Source organism: Paralichthys olivaceus, chromosome 7 (assembly GCF_024713975.1).
Source record: "Paralichthys olivaceus isolate ysfri-2021 chromosome 7, ASM2471397v2, whole genome shotgun sequence".
Taxonomy (NCBI): Eukaryota; Metazoa; Chordata; class Actinopteri; order Pleuronectiformes; family Paralichthyidae; genus Paralichthys; species Paralichthys olivaceus.
The window spans coordinates 2,898,280-2,920,000 of NC_091099.1; the positions used below are offsets into that span (position 1 = coordinate 2,898,280).

General features: G+C 42.3%; 1 protein-coding gene across 2 annotated transcripts; it reads right to left on the minus strand.

The window, feature by feature from the left end:
• Nucleotides 1-3,131: 3,131 nt before the first annotated feature.
• Nucleotides 3,132-11,135, minus strand: det1 (DET1 partner of COP1 E3 ubiquitin ligase). 2 transcript variants are annotated; one of them, XM_069528809.1, is made up of 10 exons: nucleotides 10,911-11,032; nucleotides 10,535-10,627; nucleotides 9,040-9,382; nucleotides 8,643-8,909; nucleotides 8,327-8,539; nucleotides 7,986-8,209; nucleotides 6,170-6,299; nucleotides 5,509-5,699; nucleotides 4,204-4,395; nucleotides 3,132-3,998 (listed from the first exon to the last, which is right to left on the minus strand). In XM_069528809.1, the coding sequence occupies exons 3-10, from the start codon at nucleotides 9,286-9,288 to the stop codon at nucleotides 3,809-3,811; spliced, it is 1,656 nt and encodes a 551-aa protein (XP_069384910.1). In that variant the 5' UTR covers nucleotides 9,289-9,382; nucleotides 10,535-10,627; nucleotides 10,911-11,032; the 3' UTR covers nucleotides 3,132-3,808. The 2 variants fall into 2 exon arrangements, with proteins under 2 accessions (XP_069384910.1, XP_019960441.1); XM_020104882.2 differs by lacking the exon at nucleotides 10,535-10,627 and having other exon boundaries at nucleotides 10,911-11,135.
• Nucleotides 11,136-21,721: the final 10,586 nt, after the last annotated feature.

Sequence of the window (21,721 nt, forward strand, 5' to 3'; positions counted from 1 at the left end):
TTGTGATTTCATGTCTCGCACCAGGAGGCTCCACGAGAGAGCAGAGCTGGTGTCAGTCAGCTGTGCAGATGTCTGAGGGGCTAATCCATGTGATATGAAATGTTGACACTGTCATAGGGCTATATGATACAGGGACGTGCAACAGCAGTGTGGTCGATAACAATAACAGGAGCTGGATATGAAGGGGGCAAAGGTGAAGACTGTATGTTGTGTGTGTGTGTGTGTGTGTGTGTGGGGGGGGTATTACTGCAGATCCACTTGGCCACATTGATTAGCTGCTGTTCGCATTAATTACAGGAAACACTTGATTTCTTTTGTCGATGGAGTTAATATCTACTTCTTATATATCGGCTCATAATAAAAAAGATTTTGTCAGTGAAACGGCTCAGAGTCTGTGGATTATCTGGGACGAGCAGGAGCGTTTCTGCAAAGATTGCATGACGAGTGTCATTTTTCAGGAGCGTGAGGAGCACAAACAAAATTCCATTTACCTCAGTTACCTCAAAATGAAATTTATCTGTATTATCTGTTATTCTTCATCTTCAACTTGAACGAATCGAGCCCAAAGACAAGACGTGTTTTTTTTTTTTTTTTCAATCCAACGATGAAATGAAACACATTCATTCAAAAATTCTGGTAATAAGTAATATCTATAAATTCATTTTCTTTACTTTACATTTTCTTTCTTTCACACTTTAAAACATTTCTCTGGATTCGTCTTACTGTTTCAAAACCCACTACTTTTAGGTAACTGTTGGATCCATTACATTTGGATTCATGTTTACACCATTTACACATTACTTTTAGTGAACTGAAAATAATTTATCCATTAAACTTAGATAACTACTTCAACCTTATATTCAGTACTTTGCTGTTTCAATCATTAAGTCAAAAGCTTTTTGGTTTTCCATGACATTTATCAAATTATTTTAACTTTCTATCTATCACTTTTAGTTAATTCACTGTTCCACCACATTACTTTTTATCAATTAATCAATTGGAGTGTTAAGGATCAAACTAACTTTCACAGCGTTCTAATGCCAAACTTGACTCAATGTACATTTTAATCAAACCAGAAATTGTTCTAAACGTCTGAAGACATATTATTAAAAATAATGTTTTACAATTTGGATTTTACGACCCAGTAAAAAGGTCTGTTATGTGTCCACGTGTTTGTTTGAATAATTGTTTAAGCTTTTGCTGTGAACCAACAGAGGATCAATACTTGAAAATCATCAGTGACCAGTTCTCAAGTCAGATGTCACGTTTTAAACTCAACAACAACATAATAAACAGAAATAAACCAGAGAGTCGTTGTTGCTCTACGTCTGTGTGTATTTCAGAGTCAGCCCAACCACACGTGTGCTCCACCAACAGAAGAGCAGAGGCCGGGACCTCAGCGAGTCCCACAGTTTGTGGATTTTCTCGGGTGATCGTGGCCTAAATGATCAAATGCGTCTGTGTGTTTGTCGGCTGCTCCGAGAAGCCGAGCGCTGCAACAGAAAACACTTAGGATTGTGGCCTTTTCTAGATTACATTGGTTGCGCTGTTGCCAAGACAACAGCAATTAGAAAAGACTAGGTTACCAAGCAGAGAGTGGTTATGTTTCCGTAGCAACCAAGGTCAGGGAGAAGGCTCTAGGTTTACGTGAATCTTAGGCACAAGACAGATGCAGCATATTTGTTATTGTACGATAAGTGCTGTCATCAGGTTCATGTCCAATCTGTTTTCTGTGTTTGCATCGAAGACTCGAACAGCGGCTCGGATTCCACAGCGTCCTGCATCTTCATTCGCTCTTTCAAACATCAACGTCAAATGAGGAGAAACACGTTTTTTTTTGTGTGCAGAGAGATGAAAATGTGTCTCTGGTCTCCGGCAGCAGGGATGGTGAAAACTGTGACATGAAAGAAACAGAAGCGTGGACATATGAGAGGAGGAGGCACTAACACACCTCCTCAGAAACCTGTGCGTTTTATATATGCACATAGGAGGACCACAGACAATGTGTCATCCTATATGCGTCTGTGCCTGCTGTGAGCACTTCCTGTAATTAGTTGATTATCACAGCATGTTGTCACACAACAGCTTACACAAACACTCCATAATGACAATGACATACCATGGCCTCCTTAAGCCTGCATCTACGAGAAAGCTTCCACTGTGCTTATGCAAAAAAAAAAACCCACTACGCAGCTCCATAATACAGATCGATCCCCACACCTCCACCTCCCTCTGGCCCGTTTCATCAACCGCCATCTCTCACCGATTGTCCAATTCTTTCATCTCTCCATCATCATTTCATTTGTAAATACCTTCTTCCCACTAAACCCCAATGCTCCTCTGTGTCTCTCTCTCTCTCTCTCTCTCACACAGGTCCACTGTGCTGTGTAACCAGAGGCTCGGAGAACACTTAATCCCTCAGCACCTGCTGTCCATACCACCATGACCTCCCTGCAGCTGCCTGGGTGTGTGCTCGTCCCCTTTAAGTCTGTTTATTATACATGCAAACATGTTTCTTTATTAGCAGCCTCTCGTTTATATGGTCAGGAGTGGAGGAGGGGGGGGGGGGGTAGTTGGTCAATTTGGATATTTGTGCTCACGTGTTTTTATTAACACATTTGAGCCAGACAGATGTTCGGTGCTTTGGTCCGTACAACAGATGGACTTGATATAAAATCGTACGTTATGATCCTTCACACAGCAGGAGAGCAGGCTGCAGGGATCAGTACTCAAAATTCAATTAGACACTTACACTGAGTCTTGTCTGCTCTCAAACTCAAATCATTTCAAGTTCATCTCAAGACACGTGGCCACGGTGGTCTCACGACAGCTGCTTAAGAAATATGTAGGCGATATGCAAGGTATGATGGGAAAATTCCCGAACCTGCTGTATAATTTAACACAATTTCCTCCACAGGAAATGTTTGCACCTATTCTTCTGCTCCAGAGATTTCCTGCTCACATGTGCATAAGAAATTCTCCCGTCCTTGCTAATGTGCGTGTGTGAGTAAATGTTGTCTCCTACATTTAAGACGAAATACTCGTCAGTATTTAGACGTGGGAAGCAGAAATAATCCTGGGATCTACCTGAAGAACTCTGATTTTAGTTAAAAAAAAATAAACACGGTGGGCAGAATTTAGACAATTTTATTGGCATAAAATATATACAAACATTAAAAGGTAAAAAATGTTTTAAAACAATATAAAATTAACATTTCCCACATCCATGTAAGAAAAAAGCAAGTTCATTGTACAGCTGGTCATGGACCAACTGGAAAAGCAATTCTGATATGAATGCACAGTTTTAAGTGCATGGTAGAAAAAAAAAAAAAAAAACCACCTTTGGTTTCTTCTCAGAGGTTTGGCTTCCTACGTCTCCCCCCTCCGTCGCACATCAATCACTCTCTCTACATTTCCATTTACACTTATTCCAGCTTCTCCTCCCTACAGGTCCCTCTTTGTTCTGCGGAGGAAGTAGGAAAAGGCAGAATTGCTGCCTGCTTGCTTGCAGATGGGGAGGAGGGGCGGAGTGACCGCTGTGTGATGGAGGGGGGAAAGAAGAGAGGAAACGGGGGTGTCTAATAGGAGAGTGAGTGCTGATTTCTCTGGAGGAGAAGAGGGCGACTCGCAGAACAAACCGTTTTGTGCCTCCTGATGGTGGAAGTGTTTGCTGTACTGTCACCAGTCGATGCTCACGGAACCCCAACAATCCTCCAATTTGTTTCCAAGTACGAGTCCACAGGTTCTTCCTCTCTGCCATCACACACACACACACACACACACATGCACGCACACACACACAAGCTCCTCACGCACACACGTGCCTCATGTGGAAGTTCACCACATACTCTGCGTTGGTGCGCTGGACCGAGATGGCAAACGGTTCGAAGGGGTGGAAGGTGAAGGCTACCAGGCGTCGTACGGCGTGATTTACCGGCCTTCCCAGCAGCCCCGCCTGGATCTTAAACTTCAGCAGGCCAGAGTCACGAGCGTAGAACCTGGTGGAGGAGAGAGAGAGACAGACGGAGCAATCACATCACAGTCATTACACACATCCATGTTGCTGTTCTTCTGTTTATGTCTGAAACGGAGGCAGCAACTGATTCATTCATTCATTCTCTCTTCTGATCAATCTGTCGTTAACTTTCAGTAAATCATTCATCCTGTGCCACACGTTTGAGAGCAGCACGCTACGCTGCGTACCTGATGGGGTGGTCTCCGCAGGTCTTGGGCCTCTCCATCACCGACACCCACTTGTCGTCGTAGCTGAAGAGGGAGAGGTCGAGGTAGGGGCTGCTGCTGTAGGACTGCGCGCTGATGGGCAGCTGACCGAGCAGCCGCCGCACTGCCTCGGTGTGGCCTCCGTATTTGGCGTTCACTATGGTGTCCTTAAATCTGAGGCGGAGACAGACGGCGGGACATCAGCCAAACAGAAGCAAACAGCGGCAGGGAGATTCATTAGAGAATGATCAGTTCCATCAGACAGCGTGGCCTTCGTGTAAAGATCCTCGACTCCACTGTGTTTCTGGGAGCCTCAGATATTAGACCCTGTTCAGACCCGGACGGATTTTAACACCAGGTCTGAACAGCTGATGGTGAACAGCCTAGTTCCTACTACAGCTACTTGCTGTGGAGAGAAAAGTAAAAAAAGAAATCACACTTTCCTTCCTACTCGTCAGTCCAGTGAATTCTATACCCAGATTTTTTTAAATGTCCTCATATCTAGTTTGAGCTTTAATATTCAATATTTCTCTCTGGGAACTGGGCTCAACTCAACTCTCAAATTGTAAATGACAAAAATCTGCTTTCAGTTTCTCCTCTCCTTATTCAAACTCTCCTTTATCGCCTCCTCCTTCCTCCTCCTCACCCCTCCTCTCTCCCACTGGGGATTTTGTCGTCTGTGGTGGCGAGTCGAGCCACCAGATTCAATCACGGCTCCTCCAGCCACACTGACTGTCTTAATACCTCGCGTCTATATCCAGATTAAGTCCTAAAACTGCTTCCTCCTCCTGGAGGCGATCGCTGCTGATCTGCTTCCTTCTATCCACCATCTTCAAATCCCTCCTGACATTTGGCTTCACAACATCAGGGGGAGTTTTTTTTTTTTTTTTTTTTCCCTTTCACTCAGACACCAGCGCCTGGCTTTATATGGCCAAGCATTTTACCTCCTCCATTATTACCAGTCTGTTAGTTACACTCCTGGACAGATTACCATGAAACTTGGTGGATGTGATATGGGTCAGGGTGGTGGTGTGGATCTGGATCGTGCCGGAAACTGGAAACATTTTTTTTTTTCAACATTTTCATTGATTTCTCAAAGAGTTAATTGTAAATCTTGAGTGCTTGTAATTTTGTTTAGATTCAATTAAGAATCTGGATCTGGTGGATTTAAATGTGGTTTCATACGGATGCACACATAGTCAGCCACTGTGCGATAACAAAAAAACCTGTAACCACCATCGATGTGTGGGTGAGAGACACCATGTAGTAATTCTAGTTGTTCCGTACCTTCTCTGGACCTGCCGAGCGTAGTTGTTGGATGAAGCGGAACACGGGAACTGGACGGCCTGGCTGTGCAGCGTAGCATTTCGGAAGAGGTCGCAGAAATTTTCAAACAGCTCCAACAGCTGGTCGGAGGTGTTCTCAAAGACGGCCAGCACCTCTGTGGACACCATGTTGTACACGACAAAGAACGACGGCTAAGGGAGGGAAGTGGGGACGGGTGGGGGTTTGGAGAAAGAAACAAAGTCTTAACATTTTGTTGTATTTTCTTCTTGCAGGCGTATTTTATTTCTCTAAACACAAAACAATCATCCCTGGTCTTAAATAATGAAAACACAGAACAGTTTATTCTCTTATAATCAGGTATTTCAGTCTTTGGGTTTTCATGTAATGTTATAAGCTGTTAATTTGACACAATTAGAAATCAGGAAGCTTAGATTTCATGTTAATAAGGTGAACATTAATTAGATCTATCTGGTGTCACCAGGACAGAGGACTGAAGGGAATCTGTAGGAGAATCGTGTCCTTGGAGACCTGAAGGAGGAATCCCTTTTATACACCGTGAACAACAAAAGACACGAGAGGAGGCAGGGGAGAGCAACAAAGAGAGCAGGGGGAGGAATGTGTGTGAATGTGTGTGTGTGTGTGTGTGTGTGTGTGAGCCTACCTGCGAGGGGTCGGTGACTCTGAGTGTGACCACGTCTTCGCTGGTGTATTTAATGAAGAGGTGATGCTCATCCAGCAGCTGCATCTTCCACATCCTCAACCGCCTCAGCTGATCAAAAAACTGGAAGAATCTGACGACACCACGGAACATATGAGTCAAAACCAGAAGCCTCGCGGATCAATACACGAATATCTAACATCTGTAGAATGGGGACGTGGACTGAAAAGCTTTGGTAATCAACAATTAATTTACATTTTAAGAAAAAGACAAAGAACAACAAGTTTCATAGATCACACAACAGGAAATCATTTGACAATTAACAGAACGATTTTCATCTTTGATCGATAATTAAATGTTATTTTTTGGAGCCAAAAGAGCAAAAAGTCTCAGCTGCAGTTTCTCAGCTGAGAGGATTTGGTGATTTTTATGGGAGTAAAGTGAATATTAAGGAAATGACACTGGAAATCTTAAAATAATCCTTAGTTTCAAAACTAAGAAATTCTTACTAACAACTGAATAAGACTAGAATTGTTCTCAGAGGAGATAAAACCTCCACCCAACAATCTCTTTATGAAACCACATATTTCACACGTCTTAAATATCAGTTTCCTGATGCCTGATAGGAGAAAGGATTTATATAATTTAAACTAAACATTAAATTAATTACACAGCTATTTTAAAAATGATCCTTAGAAAGAAAGGAAATAAGAAATATAATGCTGAATTGCATTTACAGGATAAAATCATGTGAAAAAACAAATTACATTTAAAAAATGATTCAGTAAATAAGACTAAAAATAATTCCTCATGCAAAGGAACGAACATTATTTAGGGAGTGACATTTTGAACAGTCCAGCTCGTCTCCTACTCGTAAACACAGACTGTGTGAGACTTTGTTTATAGACTTGTCAGCGCAGCATGGAGCGCTCCTAATGAGTTTCCCTGCTTTTAACAAGGTCTGAATTATTGAATGCACAGACTTAATAAAGTGAGCTGCAGTAAAACTTCTCTGCACAGTTACAACACTGCTGCCGCTCTGCTTTCTTCTGCAGACAGACACGGTCCTGTCCAGATGAATGTGGCAGAGAAAGAGATGAGCCTTAAGGATTGACTGATACAAGCTGCTGTGATTTCTAAAGGTTTTTTTTTTTTTTTTTTTTTTTACACCTGCACTTTTCAGTCTGATTTGAGTTAAGTACGCCTCTGATTTGATTCCCCCTGGTGTGATTCGTTTGAGCAGGTGTGAACACAGTAATCGCAAACTGGTGCTGACTAAAATAACCGTAACAAGAGCGTTTGGAGGTCCACCAGGTGTCCTTTACAAGTCTGAGCTAGAACGCCTCACAGCACACAAACTGTAGCATCTTACACAGTATAAGCAGCTAACGGGAGAATGAACCATGGTTTCATTGGACTAAGGCGGCTTCTTCTTGTATTTACTTTCCTGTTCCCGCCCCAGAGACATCTGAGTAATAGACAGAGGTTCAATAGGGTTTTTTTTTTTTGTCAAAAGAAATCAAACCAAAGGAGAAACTTTACAGTCTGCTTCAAACCAGAGCAAACGAGAGGAGTACAAACGACCCGGAGCTTTAACACTTGATGGGTTTGGTTCAGTATAAATGAACTCTGGTGCATTTAGCTCATTGTTGTGGTGTTTGTTTGTGGTGGTGTGAAGCTGTGAATCGGAATCTGGTGCAGAATAAACACGGATTGAATCAAGACTCACAATCCAGCTGCAAGAAAAAATAAAGGATTCAACAGCAGAGAACAAATTAACAAAGTGAGTGACAGATAGACAAGAGAACAATAATCTTACCTCCTCTTGGCGGTGGCGCTGCCATCCTGCTCCGCCCTCCTCCACAGGTAGACCAGCAGCCTGTGCTTCAGGGAGTTGATGGTTTTGTCTGTGTAGAGGCGAGGGAAGCCCGGCTGGCTCTCAGCCTGAGCCTCAGTGTAAACAGCTGAAAGAGTCAGGAGGTCGTCCTCGTAACAGAAACGCCCGATAGTCCTCACGTCCAGGAACGTTCCCTCTGGAGTCACCTGGTTAGAAAAGAGACCGAGGGAGAAGAAGCGATGAAACAAATTCCATTACTGAGATCAAATATTCTTAAATGTAGATTTACATTTTAAATCTACACTAAATCCTTTTGTGCTCACCTGAAACACGTGTATGGTCTGCTGTTGGACCGACAGCACAGCCAGGATGTTCCTGTAGAGGTAGAGCCCCTGGTTGTGGGACAGGATTATTTTGTCACACTTGAAGGACCTGGTGTCACAGAGCCGGCCGGTGTGGAGGTCGATAATGTGGAGGGAGTAGTCCTCGAGAGGAGACCGGGGATTTGGAGTCACAGACTCGTTGTTACGATAAACCTGGTGGGCGACAAAATATGGAGGAAGGAGGCGATTTGAGCCAAACTATGGAGAGAAATTTGTAGTTTCCTTGTAAATTTGGTAAGTTTGAAGGTTTCATTACCTCAAAGAAATATGGCGGCGGCTCCTCTGGGACGTACACGGCTGACCCGACAATAACAAACCGGCAGTCGTCTGTGAAGAGGCTGCATTCCCTGTTCAGGTGTTCTCCATTTGAGGCCACGTTAGTGACATGGAGGAGGGAGAAGAAGCGCTCAAAGAGACGGCCTCGGATGTTGAGGGAGCGCTGGTCATTGGCTGTAAGAAGAGTCTCTCCCTCTTGACCTCGCAGCAGGTCCTGAGCAGCCTGACAGCCTTGGTATTCATAGATCTGGAAGAAGGGACATTAATATTGGAGAAGAGTTGTTCCTCTATGTGATATTTAAAGAGTCAAGCGATTATTATTGAAGGAAGATTTATGAGATAAAAAAGATTTAACAGGGAGGTTTCTCTCCTCTTACCTCCAGAGAAGTCTGGTCAGAGGAGAAGGCAATGAAGCAGCGTCCATCTGGTGAAAACTTCCTGAGGAAGCAGGGCGGCTTCTCCACATTGACCACAGTGAAATTGGGGAAGAGGTTTTGGTGGAAGCAGCGAACTCTGTACCACTGAGCTCCCGGTCGGCCCGAGCAGATCCTGCGCCTCTCGAGACGATAAACCACATTCTGATTCTGGATCCGTCTGGGTTTCAGGGTCGGAGTGTCATCGTCCATCGCTGTGGTTAAAGAATGACCTCAGACCTCAGTAGGTAGTCACACAGGCGGGGATCACAGTGAGGCGACTACATCACCAGCTCAGTCCTGGTTCCTGTGTTTTCAGGAGAATCAAAATAGGTCACTCAGTCAAATGTTGCAGTAAAATCCAAAGCAAAGAAAAAAATGAATTTGTCAAAACGCTAAAATAATTTCAGTCAGGAACACTTGTGAGAGGCAGAGCAGCAGAGCAACGTGACTCCGTGTCCTGCATGAACTAAAGCCATGCTTCATTAGTTATCACCTCCGCCAAAGGAGTTTAACAATAGTCTTTTGTTTGTTTATCAGAAAGATTACAAAAAGACAACTGAACAGATTTTCATGAAACTCAGAGGAACGATGGGATGTGAGCCAAGAAAACAAAACTCATTACATTCTGGTGAGAATCCAGACAAATGTGCGGACGCAGGATGTTCAGATTCTCACTTTCTGCAAAGGTTTTTGACATTTTCAATCATTTCTCAGGGAATAATTCACGAGTTGTTGAAAAGAATTCAGGGACTTATATCTATAAGTGAGTGTGATTTAATGCAGCTTGATTGAATTCAAGGGGACTGCTGGGCATTAGTGGAGGTGTACACTCACTCTTCTAGTCGAATCAATTACAGCTGAATGCCGATTAATGAAGTGTGAATGCCAATCAATGTCCATTGTCCGGAAGACAAGTAAGGAACAGAGAATATAGATATATATATAGAGATATATATATAATTCAATGTATGTATATATATATATACACATTGAATGAGATAGTCTCTTTATGTGAACAGCCGTTACATGTAAGAGCATGAGTAAAGAGAAAACAGCAGTATTTTAAAATAGCAATGGCGACGTTTTATGACAAAGTCATCGATTGATTTTTTTATTTAATGTTGTGGAAAAATGATACGGTTCTTGTCATCTGGTCAGACTCAGCTACTGTAGAACCTCTGCAGAGAAACAGGAGAGGAAACTCAAACTTAACTTCAGAAACAACTCTTTTCTGCCTAATTCGATTAATTGTTGATTGTGTGAGTGTGTTTTCATTTAATGTCAATGTGCTTTTGCTTTGTAATCATGTGTCCGTTATATTATTTGACTTATTGAACTTTTGTCGAGGTTTTCATACAGTTAGTGTCTGTGCATGTTCGTTTCTGTTGGTTTTCTTGACATGACAATACTAATTGTGATAATTCTCTTCAGCCCAAATATCCAGGAGGCATCTTACTCTGTCCTGAGTCCACTTTTTCTTGATGTTTGTCAAACTGAATCTTGTTTCTCGGTCTTTTTAATTCACCACATAGTCTTTGAATCAGCGGATCTGCAGAGTAAGAATCATTATGACATCTGTAAGTGTAGACAGACGATTAATGAGTAAACAAATCTTAATTCAAAGGTTAATCAGTGATTAATTAAGGACTGTTTTCTTGCAGACTTTGTGGAAACAGCAGTGCACACGTTGGACGGACGCAGAGACCGGAAGACTCCACTGGTTTAACTGGAGTCCAGAATCGAGCCTGTGACATGTGGCACCGCTCACACACCTGCATTAAGACGAGCAGGTGAGCTCTACGCGTTAAACACGTGAACACACTGATACTCACTGTGCCACATCCTGCAGGCTCCGGTTCAGCAGCTCTTTCACTCCGACTGTGACACAAGTTACTGCTGGTTCCCTCGCAAACGTTCCGCTTCGCGCAGAAACACCGAGTTTCCACCGACACCATTAAAACTGCGGATCTGTGTTTGTTTTGTTGTTGTGAGCTGGAGGAAACGAAGAAGAAGAAGAAGAAGAAGAAGAAGCAGACGAAGAAGAAGACAGCCGCAGCAGCGACGAAGTGTAGCACAGAGGCTGTCGTTTCACACAGCACCACCACAGCCCCCTCAGGTGAAAGGCGGTACTGCAACGTGTCTGAGTTGAGTGGATCTTCAGGTGCTTGTGTTTTCTTGGTTTGTGTTTTAGTTGAACTCTCTCGGCTTCTGTAGAAAAGGCTCAAAACACGAGCATGAATCTATAACTATTTATCTTTCTAATAATTTACCCAAATTTATTTTCTCCCTTATATTTCTATCTCTTGTGTTGTTGCATTAAATGCCTCCCATTCGCGCACAAATTCCTACAGTGCAAGTTTACACAATGTGGCGTTCAGTGTCTTGCCCAAGGACACTTCAGCACTTGGGGGGGGGGGGGGCTCCTGAGATTGAGCTGCCAACCATCAGGTTAGTACCTCTACTGGCCTCCTGACCAAGACTAATAGTCCTACACGTGGTTGTCCAGTTCTTCTGGTAGAAATAGAAAAGAAAAAAGGAAGTCGACTGATAACCTCAATGATTTGTTTGTTATAAAACATCAGGAAATAAGAAATCTAGTCGAAAAAAAACTAGTGGAAATCAATTCAGTGGTGTTTGTGTAAACCTGCCGACAATTAAAACAACTAGAATGGCTCATGCGCGTTTTAAATACATTTAATGTGTTCCATTCTGACACAGCCCACATCCTTCCACCGGGTTTTTCAAATAATCCATCTAATAGTGTTTGTTTAATCTTGGTGACAACTCAACAAGTTGAGGGAGCTAATAAAGAAGCTTCAACCTTGAATGGTTGAACCAGTACTTAATGGCATCCAATTATTACACAGTGTTAAATGTTTAATTTTGGTGAAATCATTGACATCATACATGACATTGATTTGAGAGCACAGGAATAACATTAAATAAAAGGTATATATATATAATATATATATATATATATATTATATATATATATATATATATTATATATATATATATCTATATAATCATTATAAATTATTTTCTAACCTCTATGTCATACAAACATCGTGCACACAGGTACATCAAAACAGTATAAATATATTTCTGAACATCGCTCTCTACCTTTTTCCTGGATACAACTTTAACAGGGTAATTGCCGAGGACTGAACTTGGAGTCTGGTGTCCACACATGAGATGAAAGTACTGTACTCCTGCTGATCTCAGTGAAGAGCCAATTTACTGATCAGTAGGTGGGTTTGCAGGTGAGGAGCACAAGCGCTCCGGCAAACTTCCAACAAATTTATAATTCACTAAATTGACATGGAAAAAACCCAGAACACCTCTGGCCACCACGTCACCTACAGTGTATATAGCTGTGTTGTTTGTTTAGCCTGGTTCATTTAATTGATTTGTTTATTACAGTGTGCAGCATAAAGTGAACCTGAGGTGAGCAGCAGTTTGCTCCACATAATGATAGATGATTGTGATTATCCTCTTTCTTATGAGACATGTTCTTATAGATTGACAATAGCATTATAAAAAGAAAACAATAATGCTCGCAGCACATTTTAGTCTTGGAAGACTGCTAATGGCTCTTTGTGCAATTATCCCTGACCAAAGAGTCTTGTTTAAATGTTGTAATTTTCCATAAAAGCGCATGTAGTGGGCATAAAAGGCCAGTTTGAAAAGAAGAAATGAATGGAGGGAAGGATGTGAAATTATCCAATTTAAAATCTAATGGCATTTTCCTTTTCAACTATGTCTGATTAAACCTGTGCCTCATGATGTCGACAAGTGTGTGCGCAAGCCTGAGTGCGTCCAAGTGTGTGTGCAGAGAGTGTCTATCTTCGTAACGTCTCTGCACGAGAGCATATATGATTGAGTGGTGCCTGTATTCATGTGCCTCCAAATTATAAACTGACGTCGTGAGGACATTTCTTTTGCTGGTCCTCACAAATTCAATGGGCTGTTTGAGGGTTAAGACCTGGTTTTAGGGTTAGAATTATAATTAGGTTTAGGTCAGAGTTAGGCGTTCAATCATTACGGTTAAGTTAAGGGGCTAGGGAATGCATTATGTCAAGAAGTGTCCTCACAACTATAGAGAGATGTGCATGTGTGTATTTGTGTGTGTCTGCATGGGAGTGTGTGCATGAGTGTCTATCTTTGTAACGTCTCTGTGCACAAGTGCAAATGTTTGAGCTGTGCCTGTAATCTTGTGCATCCAAATTGTGGTTTTGTGTGTGTTTGTGTGTGTGTGTGTGTGTGTGTGTGTGTGTTTGTGTGTGTGTGCCACAACAATAACCCACACAGGAGTAATTCAGAACAGAAACTCTTCTCCCTCCTCTGGTCGTTCTTCTGTTATTTTCCCTCTAATAAAACGTTCACCACACTGGACCCTCGCCTCAGCTTTTAGCATCAGCCCATGAAGTAGCTCACAGATGGAGAGTGAGCATCTGAGTGTTTTTAGACACTTTTTTTAGCCTTTACCTGCCAGAAGACACCGTGTTTATTTAAGATCATTTTTTCATCCTTCTGGGCTTTTTACGGCCCAAAGTGGACGGTGTCTGTTCTTCCCGCTCTCCTTCACGTCTCTTTCTCAGGGTAAAACAACACAGAGATTTTGCTCTTAACCGCCGCCTGCCCCCCGAAATGGAGGTACCTGGAAACTTCAAATTGTTCCCTTTTCTGTGGTCAATGGGGGGGGGAAGAAAAATCAGTTCAAGCTGTAGCTCTCACCGGGAAACACGTCTCATGTGCAATAAAAGCAAAAGAGAGAGAGTTTGGGAACAGTAACTAATGGAGCCAGACACAGCGCAAAGTCTGCAATTGCTGTTATTATCAGCATTTTAAAGAAAAGAAATTTCCAAAAGAGCACTTGCATTAAAGGACATGAGAAGTATAGAGCAAATTCATTGACATGATACAACTCTATATATAAAAGGCATTTAGAAAAGGTTATTCAAAGCATGAGCATGAATAGAAATACACCGTTCCACCGGTTCCTCCGTCGTTTTTGCTCAGACATTTGTGTTTGGCATTTAACAAAAGGCTTTTAACTTTTCTATCCCGTCTAATTTCAGAGCACAACGGGATGTTTTAACACTGGAACTCTGCAGCTGAACTTTTCCTCTTGTTTTTGTCACAGTGGATGATTTCTGCATCTTTTTTTTTTCTTTCTGTGAAATTACAGTGATCACAGATGCATTACAGCAGGTCCGGTTTCCTCAGCGTGTGAACGGCTGGACTGTGAGAGAGGAAGGTGCAGCTTCCTCCACCTCCTGCATGGATGGATAGTAAGGGCCCGGGGCCCGAGCAGATTAGCGGACCCTTAGTCATAACCTCTGAGGTTTACATTTCCTATTTCCACATTAAGACATTTGATTAATTTCATACAGTGTTGAAAGAAACAAGAAGAGAAGGAAGAGAAGCAATAATGCAATATGCACTTAATTATTTTATTTTCTTATCTTATCATAATTCAGAACAACAGCCCAGTGACTGTGATACTTTTATATCTATCTATCTACCTATCTATCTATCTATCTATCTATCTATCTATCTATCTATCTATCTATCTATCTATCTATCTATCTATCTATCTATCTATCTATCTATCTATCTATCTATCTATCTATTCAATTCAATTTTATTTGTATAGCGCCAAATCATTTAAAAACACGTCTCTCAATGAGTCGTATATTTAGTTTGTTATTTATTTTGGAGGAAAATCATTCCTCAGGAAGCCATATTCAGGTTCTTGTGTGTAATTGGTTACAAGGGAACCCTCCTGCTAAATGTCCCACATTTTACAATTTCAATTTTCTTCAAGTGAGGCATAATTTTAGATGCGAGTTACCAGGGGGAAAGGAAGGACGGTGAAAATTCAACATGGGGTACGATTGTTTGTCCACGTGTGTCCGTGTGTGTGTGTGTGTGTGTGTGTGTGTGTGGACATACTTATGTAGGCTAATGTGAAAATTTCCATTCCTTTCTGTTGATCACTGCAAACAACAGAAAATTGCCATTTCACAGTTGCAGTTATAATTCAGTATTTTCCTTACACACACTCCTGTTTTTTTAATCTGCTGATGACTTCTTCCATTTGCCAGGTTTTAACGGGAAATAGAGCAGTGGTGTGTAAAAGTGTATCTACATATAAATGTGTGTGTGTGTGCGTGCAACAAACATCAGACATTAGCGGAGTATTGATCATGAGCAGGACATGGTCAATGTTCTGCACAGGGTCAAACTTGCCCCTCACTCAGGTTAGCAGCACAAGATAAAAAGACAGGGACACAATTATTTCTGCCATTTCCCCCCCCCCCCCCCACCCCCAACGCAAAAGAGAACATGCTCGAAGGAAGAGCTTAAAAAGAGGTCACCTGAACTTGCCTCACTACTCTCTCTCGTTCCCAAATCAGTCAGAGGCAAATGGCCTTGGTGGGGGATTGAGCGGCGGTACACATCACAGCCGAGTCTCAACAGCCGCAGCCGGAGCAGGCCCCTAATTTCTGCCATTTGAGAGTGTGAGCTGAAAAGCAGAGTGATGGGCACTTTTCTGTTATTATTCCTTTGGCGGAGTGCTGGCTGAAGGAAACAACCACGTTTTAAGAACATGTCCATCAGACAGCGGGAGTATTTTGAAATGGTATTTGTAAGAGTAACTCTGTCATGTTGTATCGTTAACTTTGAAAAGCATTCGCTGCCGCACACTGAGCTGTATCCCACCCTGCGTCTCCTTGTGTGTGTTACGTGGCAGCAGCCGCTTTAAATGGTTTAATTCTCAGGTCCGTGATTTACAAACAGGAAACTGTCAAAACTTTCCTTGCTGCTGAGAAGTGCAACATCTGAACAGCAGGATTCAGGAAGTTTCACACTCGTAACACGCGTTTTGTTTTATTTACAGTTTAATCTGTTCATCAGGGGCAACCCCCCCCCCCCCCCCCCCGCGGAGGAGGGGGCCCGCCTCACAGAGGAGGTGGTCTTCGTGAGCTGGGTCGACTGTGAAGGCTGAACTGAAATCAGACGTTCGGGTCTACAGAGGATTTCCGTGATCGGTGTCAACAGCTCGTCCTGCCTTTATTGCTGTTGCCTAGCAACAGAGCTGAAGTTGGAACTTAAAGTTTTAATGCCCCTGGTTTTTTTTTTAATATAAGTAATTTTGAGCTGAAGCCTGATATTGAAGTATTGGACGTCTCGCCGCTTTCAGGCGCCAATTAACCCTTTAAAAAAACCGGTTTGCAACTAGGGCACAATGAATTCTGGGATAGGTTGGGCTGTGAAGGGCTCCGCTCATGGGAGCCTTTGGTTCTCAGGGATGGAAGGACGTCTTTCAATTGAGTCTATATATAGAATTTAGTCAAAAAATGTTTTCAATCATTTCACTGAGTTCTTATCCCACTGATGTTTTGGTTTCATGTTTCTGATTAGTTTGGTTTCAATTATTTTGGTATAAAAACAAGGTGAAACGTAAAATATAAAAATACCACCAGTATCATCACTGATCAGAAATCAAGAGAGAAAAGAAATTCCCCTCACAGAGTTTTTCATTATGTTGTTTCTTATAATCATATTTTTAGTCTCTAATGCAATAAACATACACAAGTCTCAGGATTCAAACTGGTATTAAAAGCGATTTGTTTTAAGATGAGTGAGTGTCATCAGTCATGCTCGTGAATAAAGAAACTCAATAAAAGTCAATGTTTGTGTCCAGACGAGTTGCTTTTGCATTTCATCATTATCACATCGCTCGCTGCTGAGACGTAAAGTTGTTTACAGACTGCGGAGACACGACATGATGGGGAGGTGTGATTGTACTACAGTTTATTCAGTAAAGACCGTAAGTGACAGAAAACAAAAAAATCAACCAATTTCATCAGTGTGAAAATAACCTGTTTGACCGTAACTGAGTTCTGTCGAGCTGCAGCTGCACCGCTGCTCTCTTGCTCTTTTTCCTCCACATCGTCTCTTCTGTTTTCAGACCTGCTTTCACGTTAGCAGGTAAATGAGTTCTCAGTGAGTATTAACTAAGATCAGTGGTGGTTATCTGATCAGAGTAGGTCACATGGAACAAAGACCTCTCCACCTGCACTGCCCACTTCAAATGAGCTCGGACGCCCTTTGTGCACGTGTGTGTGTGTGTGTGTGTGTGTGTGTGTGTGTGTGTGTGTGTGGTCCAGGTATTACTCATGTTGTGTGGACCTAAATCTATTGAACATTACAGCGACTTCTCTTCAGATCTGGGACAAAAAGCAAGTCTCGGTCACGTAAATGTGTTTTAAGGTGAAGACAACCCAACATAAAGCTTTTAAAGTGAAAGCTTTATGTTGGGTTGTGTTAGCTTCAGGCTCAGGTTCAGTTTAAGTCAGGGGGATGGTGTATTCAAACCCCTGCAGGTGTTGAGAAGGCAGAATCCTGCATGGGTCCATTATTGCAAAAACCCACCTCATCGCACCCACCGGCAATTATCTCCAAGTCAAACTCAGACCCGTTGACCTTAGACCTGCGAGCTGAGCTGTGACACGTGATTAAAACAAAACCTGCTTCATACACAGTCACTCACATCCAATGTGTCATGGCCTCACGTTGAGGTGGTTGAGTTCCTGCAGCTGTCGGTGTGTTTGGCTCAACAGTAGAGCCGCTCAGAAAGTACCCTTCACTATATTTGTCTTCATTTGATGTGCTAGCTCGTTCAGTTCAAGTTCAGGTTTACTTCATTATCCCAGATTGGAAACGTATCTTACAGTCAGGTGCACAGGACTCACACTCAAGAGATGGGTTTGTGAGGGTTTGTGGAAGTAGAATTAAAAAATAAGAAAATAAAACGTGTTGGTTGGGTTCATATGCAGTCCATGTGAGTTGGGGCTGGGGTCATTTATAAGTATTTCTTTGTAAATATAAGTATTAAAGGTACAGTGTGTAGAATTTAGTGACATCTAGTGGTGAAGTGTCATGTTGCAGCTGAATACCCTTCACCTCAACATGACAGAGAACCTGTGGTAGACTTCGGTTGTCATAAAAACTGAAAAGGTTTGTCCAGTCTGGGCTACCGTACAAAACATGGCGGCCTCCGTAGAGAGGGACCCCCCCCCCCGATGTAAATATAATAAACACAAAGGGCCGATTCTATGGTAGAGAAAACTACAATTCAAACAATTTAGATGAAACAAACGAGTGAAAACGTGAAGAACATAAACACACGTGCAAAAGTTAAATAAGATCAAACTGAAGAGTCAGTTTTAGTTCTGCTGAGTTAGTCTTCAGGGAATAAATGTGAGTCAGTGTGATGTCCTCTGAAGTCATGGAGACACGACTCAGTGTGTTTGTGTACCTGCATTTGTACATGTGACTGAATGTTCATGTAAGTATGTTTATCCATGCATCTATGCGTAACTCTGTGTGTGTGTGTGTGTGTGTGTGTGTGTGTGTGTGTGTGCGTCTCCAGGGCTGAGGGGTCGACAGATGCTCCTTCTCAGTGAACACAATGAATTACTTAAAGGCCGTTAAGCCAAACACGGCCGCCCTGGTCGCTGGTTTACCCAACACTGATAGGGCCATCTGCCGAGGTGACTCTGCCTTCCCCGCCACGCTTTGCAGACACGTAACCAGACGCTTATCTGCCGGGGTGGGGCCCCACTGCTGATTAAAAACATCAGGACTTCTACAATTGTCTGTGTGGATTTGTTCAGGTGTGCTCATGTGTGTCTGTGTATGCAGGTGTGCACCTGAACACCAGTTTAGGTTCTGAGTTTGGAGTAAGGTTAAACCGGGGAACTCAGTTTGTGTCGTTGTTGTGTTTTCCACACACACGGGATCAGTGGAGAGGAAAACAAAGAATGGTTTATTCAAGAGACAGGAACAGGTGAGAATATCACTGAGGAGTTTAGGCTACACATCCAATTACAACGTAAGGTTGTGTTTATACATCAGCGCTCACCGTAACCCTGAAGGTCAACTTCGGACTAAGATCCACAGCGACTCCGTCAAAATCACGATGAACTGTGAGCGTGTCTCTGCAGAGAATCTGTGTTCGTGTGAGCAAATTCCTCAAAATGACACGTTTAAATGACAATGCCCTCTAGTGGCCGTGGTAACTATGACAAGTGGATGTCAGGTGACGTTGTCGCCAACAAAGTGGATGTAAAGAGGAAGTCAGGGTGGGTGGTAAAAACACTGCTGTTGATTTCCTGTTTCTTTTAACAGCTTTTGTTTATTATTTCCTCAACAAAGTCCGTATTCTAACCCAAACTAAGATCGTTCCCCAACACTTATTGTGCCGAAACTAATGAATCTTCGTTGCACATTTAAAAATAGTTATTGAGTTGGTAAGTACTAGTGGTCAGTAGTTTCTGAACACAGTTTTTTACTATAAGCGGCATACCGTCAAATTCAGGGGTCGTATCTGAGGTATAGAGACAAACGAGTCTGCTTTTGTGACTAAATGATTTTTACACGTGACAGACAAAGTGACGGAGCGACAGGAAACGAAGTGAGAGCGTCGTACACATGGTACGAACACTAACCACTCAGATATTTTGTCGCCCCGGAGATGACATTTTTGACACCATAGGTTTCGTACACGTTATATTTCAGAGTGAATACATTAGATTATGTCTGTAAAGGATTCATTAAGATCTTTTTACAATTATAATTGATTTATTTTACACTTCCTTTCACAAAGTTGAGTTTTGTGTGTGTGTGTGCATGTGTGTGTGTGTGTCTGTTTGTGTGCCTGCATGCGTAGGTGTACAATATGTACCTGATGGTCTGGTCTTTGTGTGTGTGTGTGTGTGATATTTGGAGTGGTTGCCATGCTTACAGGACCCTCTCTATAAACTGTGGAGACAGAATTATAGATTTGTAAGGTCTCTTTCTGTAATTCTGTCTGGACCTTACTTCATTCAAACAGGACTGTGAGTGCAATCTCTGTCATATTAAACTCTATGAATATAAAAAAACCTGTGACTAGTCCTGTTTCGGTCAAACATTCAGCACGACCACTTTCTGAAACTTTTATTTGGGCTTTTCCTTTATTTTGTAACATGTTGTGAGGTTTGTGGTTTCACTGAAGCTGAACTGAAGGGTTCGGTTCCACAAATGCATTTACTAATAATTATTTGCTAAAAAGAAAAAAAAAAAAAAAACCCACTTACGCAACGTGAAATGTTTCTGTTTTCAACTGAAAGCTTCATTCTGCATCATCATGGTAAAACCACATCATTACATGCAGCTCCGATCGTCCCAATGGGCTCATGAAACCTTCGCAGAACACATTAAACAATCCTTGCAGTGCATTTTCACTCAGCCAATTATAAGACTGGTGTTTGGGATTATTTTCTGGCAGAAGCACTTTTTAAAGGTCGGGGGAGAGTGGGGACGGATACTTTTTTGATTTTTTTTTTGCCGCTCAAAGACGTTTTCATATATTCACCTTACGCCTGCTGATCACCCACATCACTGAACGACTGATGCATGTGACAGATCGTGCACGATATTTATTTGAATGGAAGCGATTGGATGTCACGTCTGACCCGAACCCTGCGGACAGATCGGTCGAGCCTGAAAATCTGGTTCCAAACGATGTGAAATTACAAGACGGCAGCGTTCGTATCCAGGATGATTTAGCTTCGTTTTTTTGTACAACAGAAGGAAGTAGAGACGCATCATCCATCTTTATATGCTGTCTATGCTTTTGAAGAGCCAGGCTAGCAGTTTCCAACTGTTCCCAGTCTTTATGCTAAGCTAACCAGCTTCATACAATATTATCTTCACCCTGCACAGGTCGCTGGTCCACTGCAGGGCCAACATAAAGAAACAAGCCAGAAATCAGACGATACTATTTATTTTATATATAACGTGGTAATGGAAAACACAAACAGTTGTTGTTGTGTTTCTGCAGTGAAACATGTAGGAAGCTTCTCCCTGAGTGATGAAGACTAAAGTCTGGAATGTTTCTTGAAGACGTTTGACCTCTCATCCAAAAGTCCCGTTCTCCGGAGCTGAAGAAGCCTTTTGGACACCAGTATGTCAAACATGTCTTTTTATCCTCTGTCTTATATCGTATAGAATGCTGCGTTTGACGGTGAGTTGTCCGAGTGGCACCGCGATCACCTCATCAACCACATTATTCACTCCCACGCTGTCGCTGTCAAACTGCTACAATCTTACGTGAAAGAGGTTCGGACTTGACCCAGATGTGAAAGGGACAAATACAGGTGATGTTAAAAATCCTTCCAAAACAGATTGAAAAAAAAAGAGAATAATAAGCAAGCAAACAACAACCCTGCACAAGTGTGTGTGTTTGTGTGTGTCTGTGTGTGTGTGTGTGTGTGTGTGTGTGTGTGTGTCTCCAGACCCATTTCAAAAGCTGCACAAACACAAAAAGCCACAGAAAAAAAATGAAAAAACAACAAGCACTAGACAACACAATAGCATTTGCCACAATGGTTTCTGAGTCTGGGAAATTAGAAAGTACAATGATGCACACACACACACACTCACAATGGCCTCCGAATCGTTCATTTGTCTGAAAATGCTCCTCTTTCCCAGCGTTCCTGTCATCACTCCCCCCTCCAGATACACGCTGACGGATTATGTGAAGCTGTCATCCGCCGAGCGAGTACGGTTCATGTGAAATGCAACA

Coding starts and splice junctions, on each gene's coding strand:
- det1 (XM_020104882.2), bottom strand. CDS start 9,288: ATGGACGATGACACTCCGACCCTGAAACCCAGACGGATCCAGAATCAG. Junction 8,210..8,326: donor AGACCATACACGTGTTTCAG/GTGAGCACAAAA, acceptor TTTTCTAACCAG/GTGACTCCAGAGGGAACGTT. Junction 3,999..4,203: donor TGCGGAGACCACCCCATCAG/GTACGCAGCGTA, acceptor CTCCTCCACCAG/GTTCTACGCTCGTGACTCTG.